Genomic DNA, 22,697 nt, shown 5'->3' with positions numbered 1-22,697 from the left:
AGCTGGAAGTTTGGAACTATCACTTGAATGTAGGCGAAGTTCTTGCTGTATTATTTGCATGGATAGAACATTGTCTAGACTGGCAAAAGAAATATGAGGATGTGATCCATGGAAAATGAATCTATCTTACCTTGGATGAGTCTAGACTTTGCCGGCATTAATATTGGTAGTATGATGCGTTTGTTTTATCACCTTGGCCAGATCTTTGATGCAATCAATGACATTGACAATTGTTTTCCATCAATATTCAATTCGCTTAAACTAAAACCACATTGGCTCTACATGGTATCTTGTCAACAAACAAGAGAGATAGGGGTCATGGTTTGAATATAGTGTGTTCCATGAACTAATTCACGTTGGAATGACATTTGTGAGGTACAAGGAAACCATTTACTGCATTTCACAATGTGCCTGGACTCGTTCGGATATATGGTAGACTTGCCTGTTTTGTGCATGAATTGTCTCTTGATCAAGTTCCATGGATTTTTAAGGTTTATGGTATATTCATATGAAGTATCTCAAGAGAACCACTATTTCGGTATAATGTGTACATATTAAGAATTTTGCATCATTCATGAGTTGTCTTAATGAAATGATTGGACAAATACATCAATATATAAATGTGTAGGTCAAGCATGAAAATGTTTAGATAAATAATTCCCAACCATGAAAATTAGAGATACGAATTTGAATTTGAACTTGAACTTGGTGGATAATAGGTATCTATGAAGTCTCTCCATGGAAACCTTGAGTATGAGAAAACATGGAAAGTGCTAAATATCCTTTGTTTGGAAGGAAAAACCATGGACTTTATATTTGCTTCCTTTGAAGAAATTATAGTAACGTTAGTTATGTAAAGGACATACTACATCACACAATCTGTAGAAATGCTAATGACTTGCCATTCCAAACTGATGTGTATTGTCGAAGTAAAATAGTTTTATTGGAGTTCAAAAATAAGTAGTTCCAGTAGTAGCCATGATCTGGAGATTCTTGAAAATGTACTTTTGAGTCAAGAAGGAGTCCATAACCCCATCTTATCTGTATTAGTGCCAACCACTTTGCATCTCTTTCTAGTTAATGCTATTTGCCATTGTACTACCACATTTCATAGGCCATGTGAGAGGCAATACTAGGATGTCTTTAACCAAATGGACATTAACACGAGAATTAACCCTTGTAACCAAGGCCCTTGTTCGTTATTGTGATTGTCAAAAGGGTACCTAAGTAACCATTGCCTTGAGTGCCCAAAGGCTACATGGGCAAAGGTCATCAACCAAGTTTGTGGGGAATTGTTTGATTAACACTCCAAACATCATGAATTGCAAACAATGTTGCACCAATATTGCGTGGTTCAAATAAGATAAGGTATGTCAACATGCAAGGGCAAACGAAGCAAATTGTAAACATACAAAGTGGACAATAGGGAATAATGCTAAAGAAGCTACTTACATCATCAGACAATAGCCAATCAATACCCATGACGACAACATGATCTTATGTTGAACGTGACAAAATTGTGTGACATGCCTAGAGAGAGAGAGAGAGAGAGAGAGAGACCTATGAAATCAAAACATAATATTTTCATGCAATACATGTGAAAATGAGTTGCAATTCTCAATGTTCAAGAACGTTGTATCAAAGTGTGAGACTTAGAGTCCTGAACTTGTTTCGGGTAAAGTGTGCATAGGCAATTACTCTCATCACTCGTGTCTCACCGCCCTGTCTCAAATTGTAATGCATGTGAGTTAAGTCACATGGAATCAATGCTTCGGATGGCTTACAACGGGGTAGGCTCTAACATGTATCCATGTGTGTGGTTTCCCTATTCTCGAAAAATGTGCGAAGCACAAGCCTCCATATTTCTTCCATGTCATGATGCATCCATCGGTGTCGCAAAAAAACCTAATTGATAGAGGAATTATTTTTCTATCTCTTACATCCAATCGGAACACAAACTATTGCATTTATGTGTCTCTTGGATCTTTTTGTTTGCATTCCATGCAATTCTAGGAAGTTGATGTGAGGGAGTTTTTCGAACTTTAATCATGCATTTGACAACTCTTTCATGGTCATTATATCAATGAGAAGTGATCATGTCTCAAGAAGTAGGAGGGCGAATGACATTTGTTTCTTGATTTGGTGAAATAAGAAAATGCTTTTGGACATTTTCAAACTCTTCCCAAGTGGACTTATGGTTGTTATCACGCCATACTTCAACACCATAGAGAAGCGTTAGACCCCAAAGTGTCATACTTCCCAACTGTCTCGAAAGTGTTGAAAAGGTATTTCTTGAGGACCCCACACTTAATTTTTCCATGATTGGATCTGCTCTCAAACACATAAAAAATTGTCTTTCTCGTGTCTACGTAGTAGGTATTTGAAGCTTTCCACAATTTTAAGTGGCACATTGTTCTACATAAACATCAAGCTCTCAAGAGAATTATCTTGATTTTAGAGATGTTTACACTTAATTTAGTATGCATGCTAAATGCTTCCAATGCCTCGTAAGTTCTTGTGCATCTCCTAAACCATTTGCAAAAAACAGTATACTAATGCAACATACACCAAAAGCATGATGACTATATTCTCCGTGAAAACTTCTTGAACACCTTCCTTCACAAACTCAACAACCATTTTTTTAATTCATTACTGCATAGAACAAATAGAGTTTGTAACAATGGTTATCCTTGCTTAACATAATATTGTTATTGAAAAAAATCTAAAAGTCTATAACCCATACGCAGACAAGATAATCTTTTCATAGATTTGGGAAATTGTAAGCATATATTAACTTGGCACCTTGACTTCTTTCGTTCGCCTTCAAATATGCTCACAAGTTACCATATCAAAAACTTTCTTGAAGTTTAGGAAGCAACAATATACGCCATCCCTCATGCATACACCTTTGCACACATTCTAGCATCTCTTCCATAAATTTTTCTACATATTCTGGCATCTCTTCATTCGTAAATTTATCTTTGCACATATGAGACGGAGTCTAGAGAGATTTTTCTTTTTAAAAGAAAGATACACCTTAGTATATTACTTGATAAATGTACATATAGAAAACTGAACGAGACATTTCATCTCACCTCTATTGTGATACAAATGCTAATACCAACATCTGATCAAACAGATGATATCACATAAAAAACAAGTGGAGCAAAAACTACAAGCGGAGTCTAGAGAGATTAGAATAGAATAGAAATTTTATCGTCCATGATGAGACTAAATTTGACCTAAGGAACCAAATAAACATATCATCTTGTATGTGACTCCTTTCTAAGAAAGGGGATTACTGCTTTTGAGTAAAAACCCTCAATGTGAAAATAATGCAGGCACACATGTTCTCACCCTTCTTGGTAGACATTTGAGCAAGACACTTACATTATTACGTTTGCCTAACACCGAGCATGCGATAAGTAAGTCAATTTATCCTTCACTAGGTAGATTTTCATTGCATACCTTGTGAATCTTCATATTTGGGTGGCAATGCCATGATGCTCAACACCCAATTTGTTTGAGTGAGTTCGAAAAAGTGTTAAGCCTCTCCGAGAGCATCGGTCAATGTGGGTAGTGAGATGCAATTCAATATGTTCGTGCATTTTTATGTTGTAATGGGACCATCATTAGGGGTTAATAATTGAAATATAATATTCCAATTTTGATAATGTAACAGTTTGCCACTTCACCGTCAATGATTACATACTTAGCATAGGAACTCTAATAGATTTTTTTATCGGTTTTTTGGATAAAGATTATGTTGAACATGAGCAGGTTGAAGTATTGAATATAGCTACGAGGGCTTGTTTCCGAATATAGCTACTTTTATTGTTGTCTATGGATATGGAATACCTTGGAACGTTATTGTGAAGATTTTCGTCCACAAGCGGAAACCCGAGCAACGAGAGCCAAAGAGCGATGTGCAACGTTGCACACGTACATAATATATTTGTAATAGTAATAAGGGTAAAGTGTATGGTGCTAGAAATGCCCCATAGGATCCCTAAGGCATAAAGGTGATGTGGTCTTGTGCACACATCCACGTGAGAGAGAGAGAGAGGTACTATGCGGTACATAGGTACCTAGTTGTTTGTGTGGAGGTGGGAGTTAAGGGGCCATCAATCTCACCCTCCCCAAATCAAGGCAAATATCCCCTTTGAATGAAAGGGGATATTTTAGTCTCACTTTTGAAAACGGTCTTCCCTCCTTGTGCTATAAAAGGAGTGGGAAGGCACCATTGTGGGGGTTGCCTATTTTGAGTGTGCGAGGTATACCACATAGGTCGAGCGTTAGGGTTTCTTGATCTTTATCTTCATCTTCGTCGGTTAGGGTTTCGAGTAGTCGTTTGGTGCGGCCTATGCGGCCACCATTTTGTAATTGTTTGTTTTCGTTTTAATATATCTTGTTGATCATCTTGTCTCCATCTTCCTCTTGTTCAATCTAATCTCTTGTTCATTCTTCTTCTTCTTGAGCAAAGCTTCCATTCCATGTCTGATTCCTTCTCCTCTACTTAGTCCAAGACCCCCGTGGTCCCACCCTTCTCCACGCACGCGCGTAGCAACGCGACAACGTGTCTATGGATTAGCTTGCAAATTAGTGGATTGTTTTCTCTACTTTGGAGTATATAGACTTGTTTCCGCAACCATTGTCTTACACATGATGGGCTTGGGGGAAAAATGATTTGTATGTTGTAGCTATTATGTCCTTTTTATACATAAATGGAAGGATATTTTGTCTTAGAAAAAAAAAACAATGCATTAGATTTCCCAAATCCTTGTTGCTAGATTTCCGTACAAATGTGAGTTGAATGCTTGAATAAGGCAATGGGCATCACAAAATTGGGAAGACATGGTGCATTTCCTTCTATTACACTTTTCATTATTTGTATAACATAAAAATATCATACAAGCTTCACCTTTTAAACCTTTGATATTGTAGTGTCAATATTGCGTGTATAAATAAGTTTTGTAGCAACATTAGGCCAATCTTATATGCTTGGAGATTTAAGTGATGGGTGTCCACAGTCCACTTGAAGAACAAGCACTCTCACATGTACTTTATGTACTCTTAATAATATTTCTAAGTTTTGTTATAATTTTCAAATGATGACCCTATGATCCATAGAGATATCACCTTTTGCACTTTGACGATAAAGTTTTTTGGTTATACCATTTTACCGATTATATAACTTTATATCATCACTCGATTTGAAGAGGACATGCAGCCATTACCCAGCATGCACGCATGAGAAAATCAATTATTTATGAAGAACTCTCACATACAGTTGCTAGAGAAAATAATAAATGGTGGAAGGTAATGAAAATTAAGATTCCATCGAAAGAATACCCTCTTTGATTGATCGATACAAGAAGTTGTTTCAATTCATTCCTTGTATGGAAAAATGAAATACAGGCATGAAAGAGTGTGTGTATACATACACATGTTTCATATACATCAAAATATTACAATTCCCTATATCACATTTTCTTAAGGACTTCCCATTTTCTCATCTTTAGATGTGCGAAATAAATGATTTATTCTTTCTTAATTAAAATCCTTGCTTGAGACCTTTGTGCAAATATAAACCTCCTTATGAGTTGAGTACCGTATGCACGGAAGGTGCCTGCACTAAAAATGGGTATAATTTTAACTATGTTAGTCAATTCTTCAAAGCACACCACAATTCTTTTTCTTTTTCTATACTTTTAATATAGTTAATTATGAAACCCCACATACTCTTATCTAAAGGTTGGGTGAATGATTGTAGACAAAGCTTGTTGAATGAGTATATTGCGGTTGCTAAGCCTGAAATAGTAAAATATTAGAGAATGAAGGTATAAAACAAAAAATGTACACCAACTTCTTAACGAAAAACAAGTCATATTACCTATAATGGCTCCAATAGAGACGTCTTGCCAATGGTGCATGTAGTCATCAACTCTTGAAATTGCTATAGATATTGCTACAAGTATTGGTGCCACGATAATGAGAAGTTTCCCCACATTATTTTTATGTTCGGGCTTAATACTTAGCATCTTATTTAGGTACATCGAAAAGAAGCCTAGCCCAGCAAAGCACCCTTGAGCAAAGACATGGTTACGTACAATCAGAAATTTGAAATCATTGAAAGTGACCACACCAACAAGCAAATCTCATAAGTAAAAATATATACATGTCCAAGTTTCTTCAAAGGATGCAAAACGAAACATTGTGGCAAAATGAAAGTTTAGTAGGGAGTTACATGATGCATGACCACTAGGGAAGCTTTTGAATCCTTCTTGTATAACTGTTGAAACGCCATTACAAAGTGCTTCTCCCGTAGTTTCATCAAAACTCTACATTTCAATAAACTTCCATTAGGTAATTTTCTTAAAACAGTATTGTGCATTGGCATTGCTAACTAAAGTTACACATTGATGTAAAGTTCGCACTTCATCACCACTTGGAAAGCAACGCCAAAAGAAGTTGGGTCGAGGACGTCCAATCGCAGTTTTTAATGCATCTGTAAGTACACCGGCTAACAATACCGCAAACAATACTCCTATAAAAACAAAAACCAAATCACTTTTCAACAACACACAACACTAGAGAAGTCAAGTTAGTGGAGATCTAATACATGGATTTGTCTTTCATGTACTTTCAAAATAATTGTAGGCCTATATGTGGACATAGCCTATAGGACTTCCCCGACTACTACTTGAGGACTTTTTTCTATATTGACTTGTTATTTAGTATGTGTTCACTTCCATCTCCTTGTTTTCAATTGTTATTTATATTTTGGAATTGTGATACATAAAATATATTCTTTCACACCTACTATATGTGTGCTTAGGCCATAGATATTGGACTTAACAATGATGACCATTCCTCTTCAATGGTAAATCTAGTGCCGATACGATATACTAAGTCCACTACCCATTCCTCCTTGGTACTTGGTAAACAATGGATGTTTTTTATAAATATGGTTTTAATGAGTTGGTTAAATTTTTCACGATGAACTCATTGGGAAGTTTCCATTGAATGATGACAATTCAATTCAAAGAATGTTGAATAGAGAGTGAGGAGCAATGCCAGAAAAACGACCGACACCTGATTCGATGCACAAAGGGGGTTCCGGTGCAACTCCCCTCGATCTGCCTTATACCTCTCTCCATATTTCAAGTAAGGTTGTCTAAACTCTCCTTTTCAGACAATGATAAAAACATTGTGTTGGCCGAAGTACATCGGCTGGAGGTGGTCTCTCTGGCGGCGCATATGGAAGGATCAAGGCCAAATAGGCCTGAGTTGCGTCGAATGCTGTACACATCCTTCCCAAACGAAATCAACATTGTTGTGGACATCCAATTCATGGGAAAAGGAAGTTATCATTTGGGGTTTATTGATCCTTCGTCAGTTAATCGTTTGTTGAAGATCAAACATACATCATTGTAGGGCAGTTGGATATCTTTCTATACAGGTGGACTCATAATGTGATTGCAGAAGAGATTTTGCAGCACAAAGAAGCTCATATTATTTTTATGGCCCTTTTTCCAGGATTGAAGATAGAATGGCATCAACTATTAGCCCAAATAGGCTCTCTTTTAGGTACTATAATAACAATTAAAGACGAGGCTTCACAGGAGGAGGATCGTATGCAAGGGGCACCAGTTGTGAGGATTTTGGCACCCAGGAATAGCGTTTTACCATCTTCATTTTTGCTACCAAATTTGCAAGAAAATAAAGAGTCGTTGCCCCAAAGGATTATGTACCAAGGGCTTCCGGACCAATGTTTTATATGTAGACATTTTGGGCATTTAGGGAAGTATTGTCCTTGGAAATGTTATCGATCAAAGGGGGGCTCTAAATCGACTTCTAAGGTGGGGAGATCCGACTGGACTTCAGTAGCAGCGAAGCATACTTTTAAACATTTTAACTCACTGGTGAATTCTATAGTTTTGTTTGACTGTAATCCGTACAATACTTTGAATAGTGATGAAGGTAGGAATATCTCCTCCCAAAATATTGTAAGGGAGAAGAAGAAAGTTGTTGAAATACAGAGTCTAGAAACCTCGAAGCAGGATCAAAAAGTCTTGACGGTTAAAGAAAGTAAGGATAGCCATCATAAGTTTGAGGTTTCGTCTATTGGGTAGTCTAAAGGTAATCAATTGGAGGATAAAGGAAAGCATAGCATTCAATCTTTGCCTCACCCGGTGCCTTAGGACAAGAGGCGACAAATTGATTGTTCAGGGGTTGCCATGGATTGTGAAAAACAATTATCTTTAGAAATTTATAAGGAGGATCCATCAAAACAAAACTCTCTCTCGGTATTAGAAATGATGGTTTCTCAAGACATTAATGATTTTTCCTTTTCGGTCGTAACTTTCGTTTCCAGATGATACTTCTACATTGGAAAAAATGATGCTAGTCTGTGCACATCAAAACTCCGGTAAAGATATGATGACAACTAGAAGATAGTTACGAGTTGCTGAGGAAGGAAAACGTAGAGGAGTAGTTTTGGCACGAAATAGGTGAATTGGACAAAGTAATGGAAGTGGCTAGAAGGATGCCATATGGCCCTCATCTTGTGTGTTTTGATGCTATGAGCAAAGAGGTAGGTTGAGTAGGACTACTAGCTAGACAAGTAGTCTCTTGGCCTGCGTTGATTTCTAAATATGTTGAGTATGGTTATGTTGAAGAGGTTCAGTATATGGTGAACCAAGAAAGTTGTAGCATGATTCGATCTATAATTTAACAAAGGAAGAGACAATTCTTGACAATGCATTACTTTTATATATTCTAAATGTGGTTTATTTGCGAGGGGAAGGAAGCAAAGCTAAAACTTATTTTAGGAGGATGCAATGTGATCACTTCTTGCCAAATAAAATCACTTCCATTTGCATATTCAAGGCTTGTTCAAGCAAAGGGGCTTTACATAGAGGAAAACACAAAAAATGCTCAAGGGGCTTCCGGTTCGGGTTTATTTCTAAGAATGCACTAATTTCAGGATATTACCAGTATAGATTTGGCCGTGTAGAATTGAATCTTTTTGAACAAATGCAAAATGATGATCTTTCTCTGGATGTAATCACCTTTGTAACTTTTCTGAAAGGCATGCGGCAGTGTAGGAGTGGTTGATAGGCATAAAAGTCACAATGAAATCATGAGTAAGAGGCTATTAGAAGACAATATTGAGCTTGGGAATGCTTTGTTGGACATGTATGCTATATGTGGCGAGCTTTAAAAAGCACAAAAAACAGTCAATGATATTTCAGTTCGAGATGTCGTCTCTTGGAATGCTTTGATATCGGGATATGTTGAAACGGGTCATGCGGAAAGAGCACTAGATTCTTTAAAGAAAATGTAACTCGAGGGTCAAATCTTGCCAGATGTGATACAAGGTTGTTAATGTTGGTATTTGTTGAACAATAATTGAGGCTTGCGAACTTTTTGATGAATTATTGCTGATTGGAGATGTGGTACAAGGGAATGTCATGTTGTTGGGCTATATTGAGCATGATAAGAATGAGGATGGTATACAATTTTATCCTCAAATGCTTGTGCAAGGTTTCCTCTTACCTAATATGATAACAATTTTTGGTATGTGGAAAGCATGTGGCAACAAGGAAGAATTGGTTGTACATACTAGAATGAAATTAGATTTTGTGATGGATGGAGGAATTGCGGTATAGATTGGCTTCAATAGTTACACAATCTCTACGGAAAGCATAGTGTTGTAGATGATTTATTTTCTTTAAAACTAATGGAAGGATATTATGTTTTGAAAAAAAATAAAAATAAAAACAAGATGAAGATTCAAATAATGTTATCATGCATGAAATAAGTCAAAAGTGACATAACATTACATTACAAATATTAAATGTATAAAAACCGTCTAAATGCTTAAATTTTAGAAAGAAATTGGGGAAGCCCAACATTTGATGAAGCAATGTGCTCTTTGTGCAAGAATCCAAGTGCAAAATCCTAGACTTTATTCAAAAAGGCGTAAAGGCCTGCGTACATGTTAGAAAAATAGGGAAGAATAGCAAGTGAGGTAGACATAAGGGATACACTAAATCTACATTGACAGCTTGTAAAGATATAACACATATATTCATGATATTCAATGGTTGTTATTGCTCATGACCTTTCAAGATATTATCAGTTTAAGGGGTATTATATAAAGAAATAGATTTATATAGAAAGGATACATCTTTTCATGAAATTTGGCATATTAGTGACTTTATAAACCTTTCAACAAATTTGGAGCTCACGATTAAATTGGTTAATTTTCATGGATTTTGGTGGTTGACCTACCAAACTTTACTTTGTCAAATGTGCCCTATTCTCTTTCAACTTCTAACAGGACAAACTAAAGAAAATATAATCAATCAACATATGTGGAAGTTCTATACTAAATTGATTGCGATTGGCATTGCACATAGTCTCGTATGTATGTATTATGGACATTGCGTAATGTTCATGGTTTCTTTTGCTCCATACACCACTCATATGAGACAATGTGGCAAACCAAATACTCACCTACTAGAGGTCAATAAATGTAAATAAAACTTGAGTATGCGGGTGTCTATGCATAAGGTGCATTTCAAGACAAATGCTTAAACAATTGCCAAGCACAAAGCACACTATGTAAACAAATATTGGGCCATTGTATAGGTAGGTAGGTCCTTACTTCTCAATGTTGGTAGAGCCCAACTCATCAGTTAAAAAATCGCAAGGCAAGAAGGTAAGTGTAGGAGCTATTCAATCACCTTAAGACCGCACATGGTTTAATTGTCTTTACTCAAGGTTAGTTAAATTTCTTCACTTCGGCATTCACATACCTCAGCAAATGTTTTGGCATAGTAACTTGTGGGTGCACTGTAACCAAACCCTATATATAAGATAAGTTAAAGGCTTGGTTCTTGAAAACCGCCTTTTGTAAGTTGTATAGATGACATTGAGGTCTACTTTCAATATCTAACTACACCCTTTATTTATATTTGTACATGTACATTGTCCTAAACATGCGATCAAGTAGTGATAGAGTTAGATGTGTTGTTATATTCCTGAGTACTCGTACCACCTTTTTCTTGTAATCCGTTCAATTAGTTTCGCCATAGGAATATTCATTACGAGTGAATATGTTGTTTGAAAGTGCAACGCATATTCTTTGAGTTGACTTCATGTTTCAAGCTATACATGGAAATATTCGGGTGTAATATTCTTAGACCTTCGAATATTCGACATAACAACTACCAACATGCATAGAGCATGTCAAGGTTGCATTACAATTTAAAATACAACATCGTAAAGATACGAGATGGGCTCAAAAGCAAGAAAGGACATGATGTCCTAGTCCCAATGAATTAAAAGCGCGTGTACATACACACACATGTCAAGATGGTTATTGTGGAGTTGGGAATGCTTAAAAAAGGTGCTGTGTGGGTTGGGTTGGGTGGTGCAATTAGGAACACGGCCAGACTTGTAAAAATGTCCTCCTTGTGGGTCAAATGACCCACATGGCACCAACCGACCATGGCCATCCGCCTACCTTCATATTGATTTGATTTCATGTATGTATGTATGTATGTATGTAGTAGAAGACTAGTAGTTGTAGACTGTAGTGGTGGTGGTGATCCCTTGATTTCTCATTATGGGTATGCGTACATCCACACATACATACCATACCATACCATTACATATACATACATATCACTTATCTATCATACATACATATTACATAAGTATGGGAGGGCTCATCCAAATATCCGACGTGGATATGAATGTGTGTACAGTCATCATCGTGTGTGTGTGTGTGTGTGTGTGTGAGAGAGAGAGAGAGAGAGAGAGAGAGAGAGAGCAGTGGGCACCTCGGACGTGGCTAAAGCGATGGTGACGTAGCACGTTCGGCCACAGCAGAAAGACGCCGGCCGGCACCACCGCCGCTACGATCTGCTCCCCCCCCCATACATACATATAATACAATACACACACAGAATCAGAATATTCTAGAATCAGAATATTCAAGAATATGTATGGGGGGGGGAGAGAGAGAGTGAGTGAGAGAGGGTCCAGGAATGCGTGCATGAAGAGCAATGAATGTGAAGAAATGCGTGTATCATGTATGTATGTATGTATGTATGTATGTATGTGAGCTTAGCTTAGCTCAGCTCACACCTTCTTGAATAATCTATCGACCATTCCTTAAATCCATACATACATAGTAAATTGTAATACATACATACATCCTAATATTAGTATGTATGTATGTATGTATGTATATGTATGTATCATACATACATATACATACATGCATGTATGTATGTATGTATGTATGTATATGTATCATACATACATGTATGGATGGATGTGAATGAGAGTGAGTGAGTGACTTACAGGGACGACCCAGAATGGGATTGTGTCATCTTTGAGTGGATACATGAGATTGGTCTCCAGGATGGATTTGTTAACGAAGCGGTTGAAGGGATCGGCGAAGAAATACAGCCCAGCGTCAATGGCCGCCAATGCAATGAGGATCCCCCAATCCACATAATTGAACGAATGATTCACTGTACTATCATCATTGGCCGCAGTCGAACCATTGTCCTGCGGATCAATCTGACTGTAACTATTGTCATCTAATCCCCTGTTCCGCCCAGCTCCATCCTCAGAGTGATTGGTGCTACTATAATTGAGCGCCATATAGATGGTTTTAACAGAAATAGGCACTACAATATGCTGATTGTAAGGTTTGAAGATTGAATGTCAATTTTATATTGCTGACGATCAATGTAATAATTATTTATTTCTGATGAGCATGTCAAGCAATTTCATACAATTGGGTTGTGATTAATGGAATGGAATGAAAATTGATTTGGAATGGAATTGGATCTACTTATAATTGGATTGAATTAGACGCACGTGGGCAGCGATTTCTCCTTCCCCTCCGACTTTGCTTTCTCTTTTGTTATTTGGATTTTCACACGATAAGAAGACAAAAAGATAGTTTTGCTCGGTCTAAATGTGGTTTTGGCCCATGCTGCTTTCACACTTGTCCGGACGAAAAGGGTCCGAAGGAGCACGTGGTTTGGAACGATGTGCACGGTCTTTTGTTTTCATGAGGGTGCTACACTTGGCTAATGCAATGTGAATTCAGCTATGCCCCCCGCCCCACACAAACTCTCCCGATGCTTTTTCATGTGTGTGTGTGTGTGTGTGTGCACCTGCCTCGGGGTTCAACAACTAGACCACGTCATTTTTGAGCTCAAACTTGCACACTTTGAGTTCCACTCTAGACATATCGCCTCACACTTTGACATTATCTTCCTAATGTTCTCATAAAGCCCATGTGCACCCGCCTCGGGGTTCAACATCTAGTCCACGTCACTTTTGAGCTCAAACCTGCACACTTTGAGTTCCACTCTAGACATGTCGCCTCACACTTTGACATTATCTTCCAAATGTTCTCATAAAGCCCAATCTCTTGTGCTGAGAGTATAATTGATGTTGAACTTTCGCGAATTACGAGTTTGGCAAAAACTCAGAAAGGCCCCACCCCACAAATGATTGATTGTGGATTGTGATAACAACGTGTTTTATGGTCAAGTTCTTAAACTTAAATGTAGACTAAGCAATAGATGATGATGATGTAGAGGATAATTGAGAAAAGTTAGTTATGCTTGAGGGTCCATCGTATTTTATTTCATTAGAAAATCCCCTTTGTGAATTAATATGTATAGCCTTGGAAGGGACCATCAATAAGCTATTATACCATGTAAAAATGGTCATAAATTCATTCTCCACAAACTTGACTGTGGCAACATCGCCTTACAATACAACATGTGAAACATATTGGCCATCAGTATGTTATTATAATAACATGTTGAAGGTTGCTAAAATATACCCACACTCTTTTGCCCTTGACACAACATTGTTCTGATCAATTTCCTTTAGATCTCGAGGAATATGGTGACATCTAATCATCTTTCTCAAGTCGTCCCAAACATTAATCATTGTTGAATATTGCATAAATCTCATGAGTAATGTCTAAGCATTGATTTCTATATTTTTCGTGGTTGCTTTACAACTTTCCTCCTCCACACTATTAGCCTTATCTCATTGCATTTATTAAGATATACAACAAAGATCATCGTGGGAATATTGCTCCTCAAGAATTTGTCTAGCTATGTCGAATAAGAGGCATTTCTCTCGCTATGTACAACAGATCAACTCTTTAAGCTTTGAAAGCCACCAACTTACCACTCCTTAATGATAGTTTGCTACAAAGTATTTGGAGGGAGGATTTATGTAAGGGATTGGAACCTAATATGTTATCAATACTACATGGGAGTAGGTTGCAAGAAGGTTACGGATTAAAAATAAAATAATATCCTAGTAAACTTAAGGACGTCGTGAATTTGGAAGTATGATCGAAACCATCTTCGTTTCCTAACTCACATGTACACAACAAAGAATATGAAAATTTTTCACCTTCCAACAATTATATATATGACACATCCCCCCATGGATATTGTAATTGCACCCATGTACATGAATACTCTAAACATGTGCATGTGTTGGCCTCACAATCAACCATATAATGTTGACCCCTACACCACCCCCTCCTTCCTTCTCCACACATGTTCTACTACGCTATTGTAATGTGCACGATCACAATGGAATATAAGTATATCCAGTTTGTTGCCAAACTCATCACATATCATTCTAAAGTATTCATATCATTAATATCTCCTTATTCAAAACGACTTGTGCATTATCAAGAATGATTTTAATGTCAATTCAGATTTGTTCCGGGAAATCACAACTTTCTCAACTATCATAAAATATGTCCAAGAGAGTTTTTTACAAGGGAGAGTATGCACTACGAGTTAATTAAGGATTGAGTTCATTATGGTGCTTGTATTGTTTACATATTGAGGCTTGTTTCGCACCCACTAGAGGGAATTTACATATTTGGCAATGATTTGATAGTTGACCACTTATTTATGTGCCCATGCTTTTGAACCAAGCATAGTATGTGTTTTGAGAAGGACTTGAATGTGCCCATGCCTCTAGCCCAATATAAGGGTTGTAATTTGCATTTAAATAAAGCAACCCGTGCATTAGAGGGGCATACTTTATGGTGGCTTCAAATGGGTTCAACAAAAGGTCCCTAACACCATAATGTTTTGATGTTTGGACATGTAAGGAAACACCACTATGCGCCCCAGAATAGAGGTAATATTGAGATGAGTGACCTCTTAGGTAGTTCCCCACACCATGATAGAATGATCAATAACTTGACTACTTCATTCTGTAAGAGTAGAACCCTAATTCAATATGGAGACAGATATAAATGTTTTAGTTCCTCTTCTTCTTAGTTTCACGGATGGGGGATAATGCAGGAAAAGTATTGGGCATGCGTACTCACCTTGCTTGGGTAAATTGGATAATGGGCCAACTACATTTGTAAGAACTTGGACTCATTTTCAACAAACAAGAAGATCGACTTGCACATCTACAATCAGTTCATGGTTCCAAGATAATGACAGCCACCTTATCATCAACATATTCTTCATTTTTTACAACCTTCCAACCTAGGCAGGAACATCTATGGTTTGGATGCTTCACAAATGATACATTGATGGGTGTTAAGGGTGTTTCACCTAATAGGTGTGTTTCTTATTTTGAGGTCCTAGACAACTATAGAATGCAATCTTATACCTTTGATTGCAGTTATATACCAGACTTGTGAGGTGCACCAGTTAGAGTGGTTGGTAAAATTGGAAAGAAATGGATCCTTGATCCTTATCCATCAGTTGCTCATATGTGTGATATCATGTGGTTATACGCAAAAGATCCTATTACAAGATTAACATGGGATCTGGGGGGTTGGCTTTGGTCATACTCCTTGGGGGAAAAGAAAGGTCCCCTTCTCTCAGTACTCAATCAAACTTGGAAGATCATTACTACTCTCTCAGAATGTAACAATACCAGTAGCTCAGAAACATTGGACCAATTGGGGTGTTTCCACTTTGCATTTGAGAACCTATTGGAAATGGATATGGTCATTCAAGGGGCTAACTAAATTTATTCTCTTTCGATGGTTATTAGTGCATATGGCACTACCCGTTGGTCATTCATTGAAAGGGAATGTAGCACCCAATTTGCGGCAATGTGGCATTTGCCATGAACCTCAGGAGACTACCAAGCATGTCCTATGGTCTTGTTCTTTTGCTCAACAAATATGGAAGAAAGTTATTTCTTTATTCCTAACAATCAATGTAGGTTGCCTATTCTCATGGGGATCAGCGATGTGGGGAGTATTACATTCTGGCTTGATGTTGTATGAGGCAAACGATGTTCATGAGGCAATGACAATACATAATAGAAGATTGATATTAGTTAGTCCCTTCCAGCAACCTCGCAAGTAGGTGTGATCTGTCCAAAATTGGAAAACTGTGACCACAATAACATTATGGGCATTATGGAAATATCGATGTAACCGACTTTATGATGGGATCGACATTCATCTCTCAGATGTGATGTTTGAGATATGGGAGAACTTGCTGGCAGTAGTCCGTGGCCAGTATGACAATATGCAGGGTTCCCCATATACTGTGAACAAGAAAAGGAAAAAGCTTCTTCACTTATGGAAAAGGGTGCCCCTTTTACAATGTCAACTCAAGAGCCTCAATGGCAATATCGACTTCCATGGACTCTTTCTTGAATATCAACAAATGTAAACATCCTTGTATAGGAAAAGTTGTAACCTCCTTGGTAGCTAGGTTCAAGTTGTAGCCTTCGGGTGTTTTGTTCTTAATACTATTGAAGAAAATCTTTTATAAAAATAATTTTAAAAAACAAAAGGTACATCTTTTATGTACATATAGCCTTAGGGCATTTCATAATACTAATGTAGTATCTTTCTTTTCTTTTCTTTTTTTGGATAAAAAGAAATAGAAATGAAAACTTCACAGTTTGGATTTTTTTTAATGGTTCGGTTTAACGGTTTCGTGGTTCGGTTTTGGTTTTCAGCTTAGGTCAAATTTTAAAAAAATTCCCAAAATGTGAGAATAAGGCATGAAAATGAAAAGATTATTTAAAAACTTTTTTTAAAAAATTTGTTTTACTTTTTTTTTTAATTAAAAAAACCCGTTTAACCATTTAAACCGCGGTTTTTAACAGTTGAAACTGAACCGTTAAAAAAAAACCTGAACCAAAACGTTTTAACCATTAAGTCATTAAGCCGCGGTTTCGCGGTTTTGTTCGGTTCAAACGGAACCGTTATCGATTGTTAAAGCTACCTATAAAAATGAGTAATCAATGAAGGCAATGGAAATGAAGCCATATTTCAAAGCGACCGACAATCAAATTATTTGCATTTTCACAACACCATTATGAATGTTACATCCACATTATTATGATTTTGTTGTATCATCATCTTTACACAATGTTGCCAAGAACGAGCATGTTTGAAAGGTGAATTGCCTTTTTAGGAGCAATTGAATGTGTCAACCATCTATGGGATGGTATTAGGCATTTTGTAAGCTAGAAGGTAATATATGTGTCATTTAACGACAAAAGGCCTAGGCCCTAGACTCTCAAGCATATTGCCTAGTTAGCATTACATCTAGTGGCCTTAAAATAAGCATCAAAACAAAAAAACGTGCACATGCATAAAACATACTACAATGTAATTCCTCGTGGGAATGAGTTATGACGTACCGAGATTCACGATGGGGAAGTCATCCAAATCAACATAAGATTAGGTTCTATAGAGTAATTGCTTGGTTAACTAATTTGTGGGAATGAGTTATGACGTACCGAGATTCACAATGGGAAAGTCATCCAAATCAACATAAGATTAGGTTCTATAGAATAATTGCTTGGTTAACTAATTTTACTTGAACATCTGCCTTTACATTTTTTAATCAATTGAGAACCATGTCCAAGATTAGAAAAATAAGGAATATTGTGAAATTGTAGCTCATACATATGAAACTTGAAAGCTAAACTTCATGTATTCAACTAAAAGGTATCTATGTGTTACCTAAAACAATGCCTTTTAGGAATCTAGAATTTTAGGTTCATTTGTGAGGAGGTCGTCCTAGAAATTGAGTAGATTTAGAGGTATTAAACTACTATGAATTAATTTTAAACATGAAAAATGTTTTCCGACAACATTGAAGAAATAAATTATCTAATTGGGCACCAGTTGTAGCAATGTTAGATAATGTTGTAAGTAATGACATTATGCAAGCATAAAAACGTTTTTAGCATGTGGAACATTTACGATATAAATAGAAAGCAAAATATGGTGGTCATGCCAATATATATAAATAAAGAGCCCACCCAAGATTCTTTGACATGAGTTGTCTAAGAAAGTTGATCCTAAGTGGTGTCCATGTTGTCATATCGTTTCATTTGCTCCATTTATATTATATTTACTTTTGTAAGAGTAATTTGAAAGAGATTTGATAATTAAGGACAACGCTAAAGTATCATTGGGCTTGAGAAAGAATGAAAGCGGCCTACCCTTCATACCATTCAACTTCCTTTGATTTCTATTTGTCAAATTTTACCAACAAGGAGCCCAAGACTAGTTTTTTAGGAAGCGTGATGAACATGTAATAAAATTCAACTTTCACAAAGGGATGCAAAGCGAGAGAATGACTATTGAAAAGAAAATAATGACAAGTGGACCTCCATAAAGTGGGCAACACAACTGATAAGAAAACCATACAATTCATGCTAAGTGGTGATCAAATATACAAAGTCATGATTCAGGAAAAGACCTTATAACTCATGCTAGATGGTGATCAAATATAAAAAGTCGTAATCAAGAAAAAAACCTTACAATTTATGCTAGGTGGAACCGAATATAAAAAACAATAGTGATGAGAAGAAGAAAAATGAATGATCATTTGGTGTTATTTCATGATCAACTTTGAAGAATTTTAGGAGAATCCTAATGTTAATATTTCTGCGTCAAATGTTGGCTTTCTCAAATGTCCCAAACCCCTTTTTATTTCATAAAGGTTTGTCTTGACCTTGTCACACCTAATATAAATAAACATCAAGGGTTAACACTTATGTGAGGCAAGTATACACTTTGTTATAGAGCTTTTGCCACAACTTTCCATGAATGCAAAAGTTTACAATACACTCATAAACTCTTGAGCATTTTCTAAAGTTCTTTTTAAAGCCCCACATTATCTACGTATAACAAAAGCATGAAAATTGCATTTCCAATGGTAACTTCTTTGATGTCTTCTTGTTTTACGAGCTTAAACAACCATATGTACTAATTCATCAATCCATACATCATATACTGTGGGTATCCTTTCAGAATGACGAAATCCCAGTGAAAAAGTTGAAATGCTCTCTTCATATCCGCAAACAAATATCAACTTCTCATAGATAAGAGAGAATACAAGTGTCTCCAATGTTTTTTTTTATGGGGCACCATATCAAAATATAACCATTTACCTTTTAGATATCTTTCTTGCATTAGCACTCAAAGAATGACAAGATGATGCACGGTGCTGTGGTGTTTTCAAAAACCAACTCAGCCTTGATCCCTTTTACCATTCTTTTAAGCCCACACACTTGACTTTGTTTCCATTGGAAAGTCTACAATAATTGCTACATTATTATATCTCCCATATCATGTTAAGGTTCGATCCAATTTGAACTCCAATTATGCGGCATATCATGTTGCAATGCAAGGTTAAACATATGACTTATCGACATATGCTTCAAAAAGTTTGCAATTACGCATATATAAAGACATCCTTTTTTTTAAATATGTGATACTTAGCTCACAAAAAGTTTTTAAAAAAATCACCATAATGATCACATTATTGCACACATCACATGCATTCTCTTAATACTTGCTTACAATTCAAGCATATCCTTGATTGAATGACTAGTTCATTGATGTTGTAAATTACACACTTCACAATGTTGTGCTTCGATGGAAATGACAACATAAATTTATGTTTTCAAACAAGGATAGTAATAAATAATGCACAATCACTTAATCATTGAGGCTCACTATATGTAACATGAGATGGGTTGAAGTTTCCCCCGATTGAGGAGTAGCAACCACAGAAAAATCAAGGTCAACTTGAAATAGTTAGTATAGACTTGCTATGTACACGCAATGTGCAAGTGTATGTACCTTACATTTCATAATTACATAATTACCGTCGTATATGGAGAGTTAAATAAAGAGTTCTTTATTAATTCAATTATGAATACTAGAGTTATGCCCCCGTCCTCCAAACGTATGCATATTCTTGTGTCATGTCCAATATAAAGGAAATTATTGTGTGCAACCTTCTTTGTCAAACCCTACATGTATTCAATTATTACTTCAGAGAATCAGATGTATAGGAAGTCATTGCATGCAAAGCTTGTGTATGGGTTTTTCAAGAATAATGTGCATAAAACACCCCTTTGTGAAAATGTGCCATGAATACATATTTATGAGTACCTACCCCAGTATGTTATGTTTTGTAACCCCCTATCGCATGCTTGTTATTCCGAATTTGTCAACAAGTGACATCCTATAGATTTTCATAACCAATCTTCCAAGCAATTGTTTCTCGGATCTTCCTTGAAAGACATACTTGAGCATTATGTACATAACAATAGCTAATGTTGCTTCTATACGAAGTAACATGGTGGGCATAATCATGTTCCATGGTGGTTTCAATGTCTTTAATATGTATCTTGATGATCGTACCCAAACATTGCATAGTCCTTAAAGTGTGCTTTGAAACATTTCTTTAATTCATCATTCATAGCTCCTTTTTCATGCATAACATACCAAGATATTCAATATTATCTAATAGTATTGTGTAAATAGTTGTATATCTAATCTCTTAGAAGTTAACTATTCCAATGTACTTATTTGATGCAATTTATTGTGTTTTATGGAAGAGAAGTTAGATGCTATAAAGTGAGAACTTTTGTCAACAATGATATATAACCACATACATGTCGTGCACTTAACCAAAACACGAATATATTATCTACACGTTTTATGATAATATGAGTCTTATACTAGGTTAAAATGTTTCTTTTTCATAATTATAAGCAATGTCTATGACTTTGAGGAGTTAAATGTCATGCACATAGTGGCAACTCATAATTCAATGGTGTCTAATAAAGATATATCAATCAACTATCATGCATGCCATTAAATCAGAAACTTGTAATCAAAATTTGAATGCAAGAAATATTGTATTTCTATATAGAAACGTAAGTATTTAACATAACAAGAAAGAAGATTGAAGTCTTGGTTAACTATATGCAATAACACAAGCAATATTGAGATATAAAGACTACAAGTAAATAATATAATATATTGACTTGGCTATCTCATGGCTCACTCTTAGAAGTTGTTGGATTGTAAGATTATTGGTTGCAAAATCACTACATTATATTACTTTGCGAGCATGCACTCGGGAGTCACCTAGTCGAATATGGCTAGCCCAAATAAACAAAACATGTTGATAAATACAATGACCCAAATACATATCAAACCTTCCAAGCGATGCTGGGAATTTTCACAACTGATTCTTTATCAATTAATAAGAAAAACGGTTGGATAGTAACTTCACATCACAACCTCAAATTTAGCAATGTTCTTCACTAAGAACTTTATAGAGTTTCTTCGGAGGCTTGATTTTCAATAAAAAAAGTTTTACTATGTTAATGGGGTCTATGTCATTATTCTCTTACTAGCAACAAATTTTTTAGTGGTTTGATTATTAATCCAATTGGCTTTTGTATAAGTCTCAAGATAAGGTAGTGTGGGTTAATATTCCTCAATCATACTCTATTCCATCAATGCAACATATCATGGGCAATTTCCAAGAGTCCTCTATTGCAACCATTGCAACTAATACTCTATTTGTTGAGATTTGTTGTCCATAAAACATGCACGAGATCTACACAAATATTCCAAATGTTTATAGAAATTGGTGTGTATGCACATTTGAATGTGCCACTCTATCATGGAAGAATTTGCGACCATTGGTGTGCAAGCTAAAGTTGAAAGTATTTGTTAGAAGTTGGAAGTTGTTTTAAGGGCAAACATTGTCGCCACAAAACATATGGTGTAGACTCATGATTAAATACGGTCATGTCTCTACATGTCACATTGACAAGCGTGATTAGGTTCTTCTCTATGACTCAAACCACCAAGGATCAATACAAAGGCCATCACATTCGCCATGATCACAAAATACAGGTGTCCACTAGTCCTGATGTTGTCATGGGTGATACATAGCCAAGTCTCCACCAACAAAGAAATCACAATGGTAATAACATCATTCCAAATAATTTAACTTCATCATTTGGAGCCGAGCCATGCCACCTCAAAGAAATGGGCATAAGATATTTGAATAATCAAGGGGAAATGGTTGACACGGAGTCACAAGAATGAGCTAGAAAGCTAGAAAGTAAGGCAAGAATCACAAGGATTCAAAACTGGGGGAAGACCTCTAACCAACTTAAACGTTGCGCCAAGATTCACTTTCTAATGTTTTGGAACAATGCAATAAAGAGCAATTCTGGAAGATTCTTTGGTAAGCACATGTCGACAATATGTTGGGAGGGAGCTTCAATGGCAAATCATTGGCAAAATGAGTTGACCCTTGTATAAATCATTAGAACATTGCTTAGTACAAATCATGAGA

The 22,697-nt window shown here is 36.3% G+C and overlaps 1 protein-coding gene across 2 annotated transcripts; it reads right to left on the bottom strand.

Moving 5' to 3' along the window:
- Positions 1–5,367: 5,367 nt before the first annotated feature.
- On the bottom strand, positions 5,368–12,723 carry LOC147855864 (lipid phosphate phosphatase 2-like). 2 transcript variants are annotated; one of them, XM_087329993.1, is made up of 7 exons: positions 12,382–12,723; positions 11,856–11,937; positions 6,438–6,547; positions 6,248–6,341; positions 5,894–6,085; positions 5,743–5,811; positions 5,368–5,629 (listed from the first exon to the last, which is right to left on the bottom strand). In XM_087329993.1, exons 1-7 carry the CDS (start codon positions 12,685–12,687, stop codon positions 5,541–5,543), a joined length of 942 nt encoding a protein of 313 aa, XP_087186119.1. In that variant the 5' UTR covers positions 12,688–12,723; the 3' UTR covers positions 5,368–5,540. The 2 variants fall into 2 exon arrangements, with proteins under 2 accessions (XP_087186119.1, XP_087186120.1); XM_087329994.1 differs by having other exon boundaries at positions 5,368–5,634; positions 12,382–12,721.
- Positions 12,724–22,697: the final 9,974 nt, after the last annotated feature.

Source organism: Azolla caroliniana, unplaced genomic scaffold (assembly GCF_043228905.1).
Source record: "Azolla caroliniana isolate FFs.n. ecotype wild unplaced genomic scaffold, voAzoCaro1.0.p SCAF_14, whole genome shotgun sequence".
Taxonomy (NCBI): domain Eukaryota; kingdom Viridiplantae; phylum Streptophyta; class Polypodiopsida; order Salviniales; family Salviniaceae; genus Azolla; species Azolla caroliniana.
The sequence above is the reverse complement of the archived record's forward strand: the minus strand, read 5'-3'. Positions and strand labels throughout refer to the sequence as shown.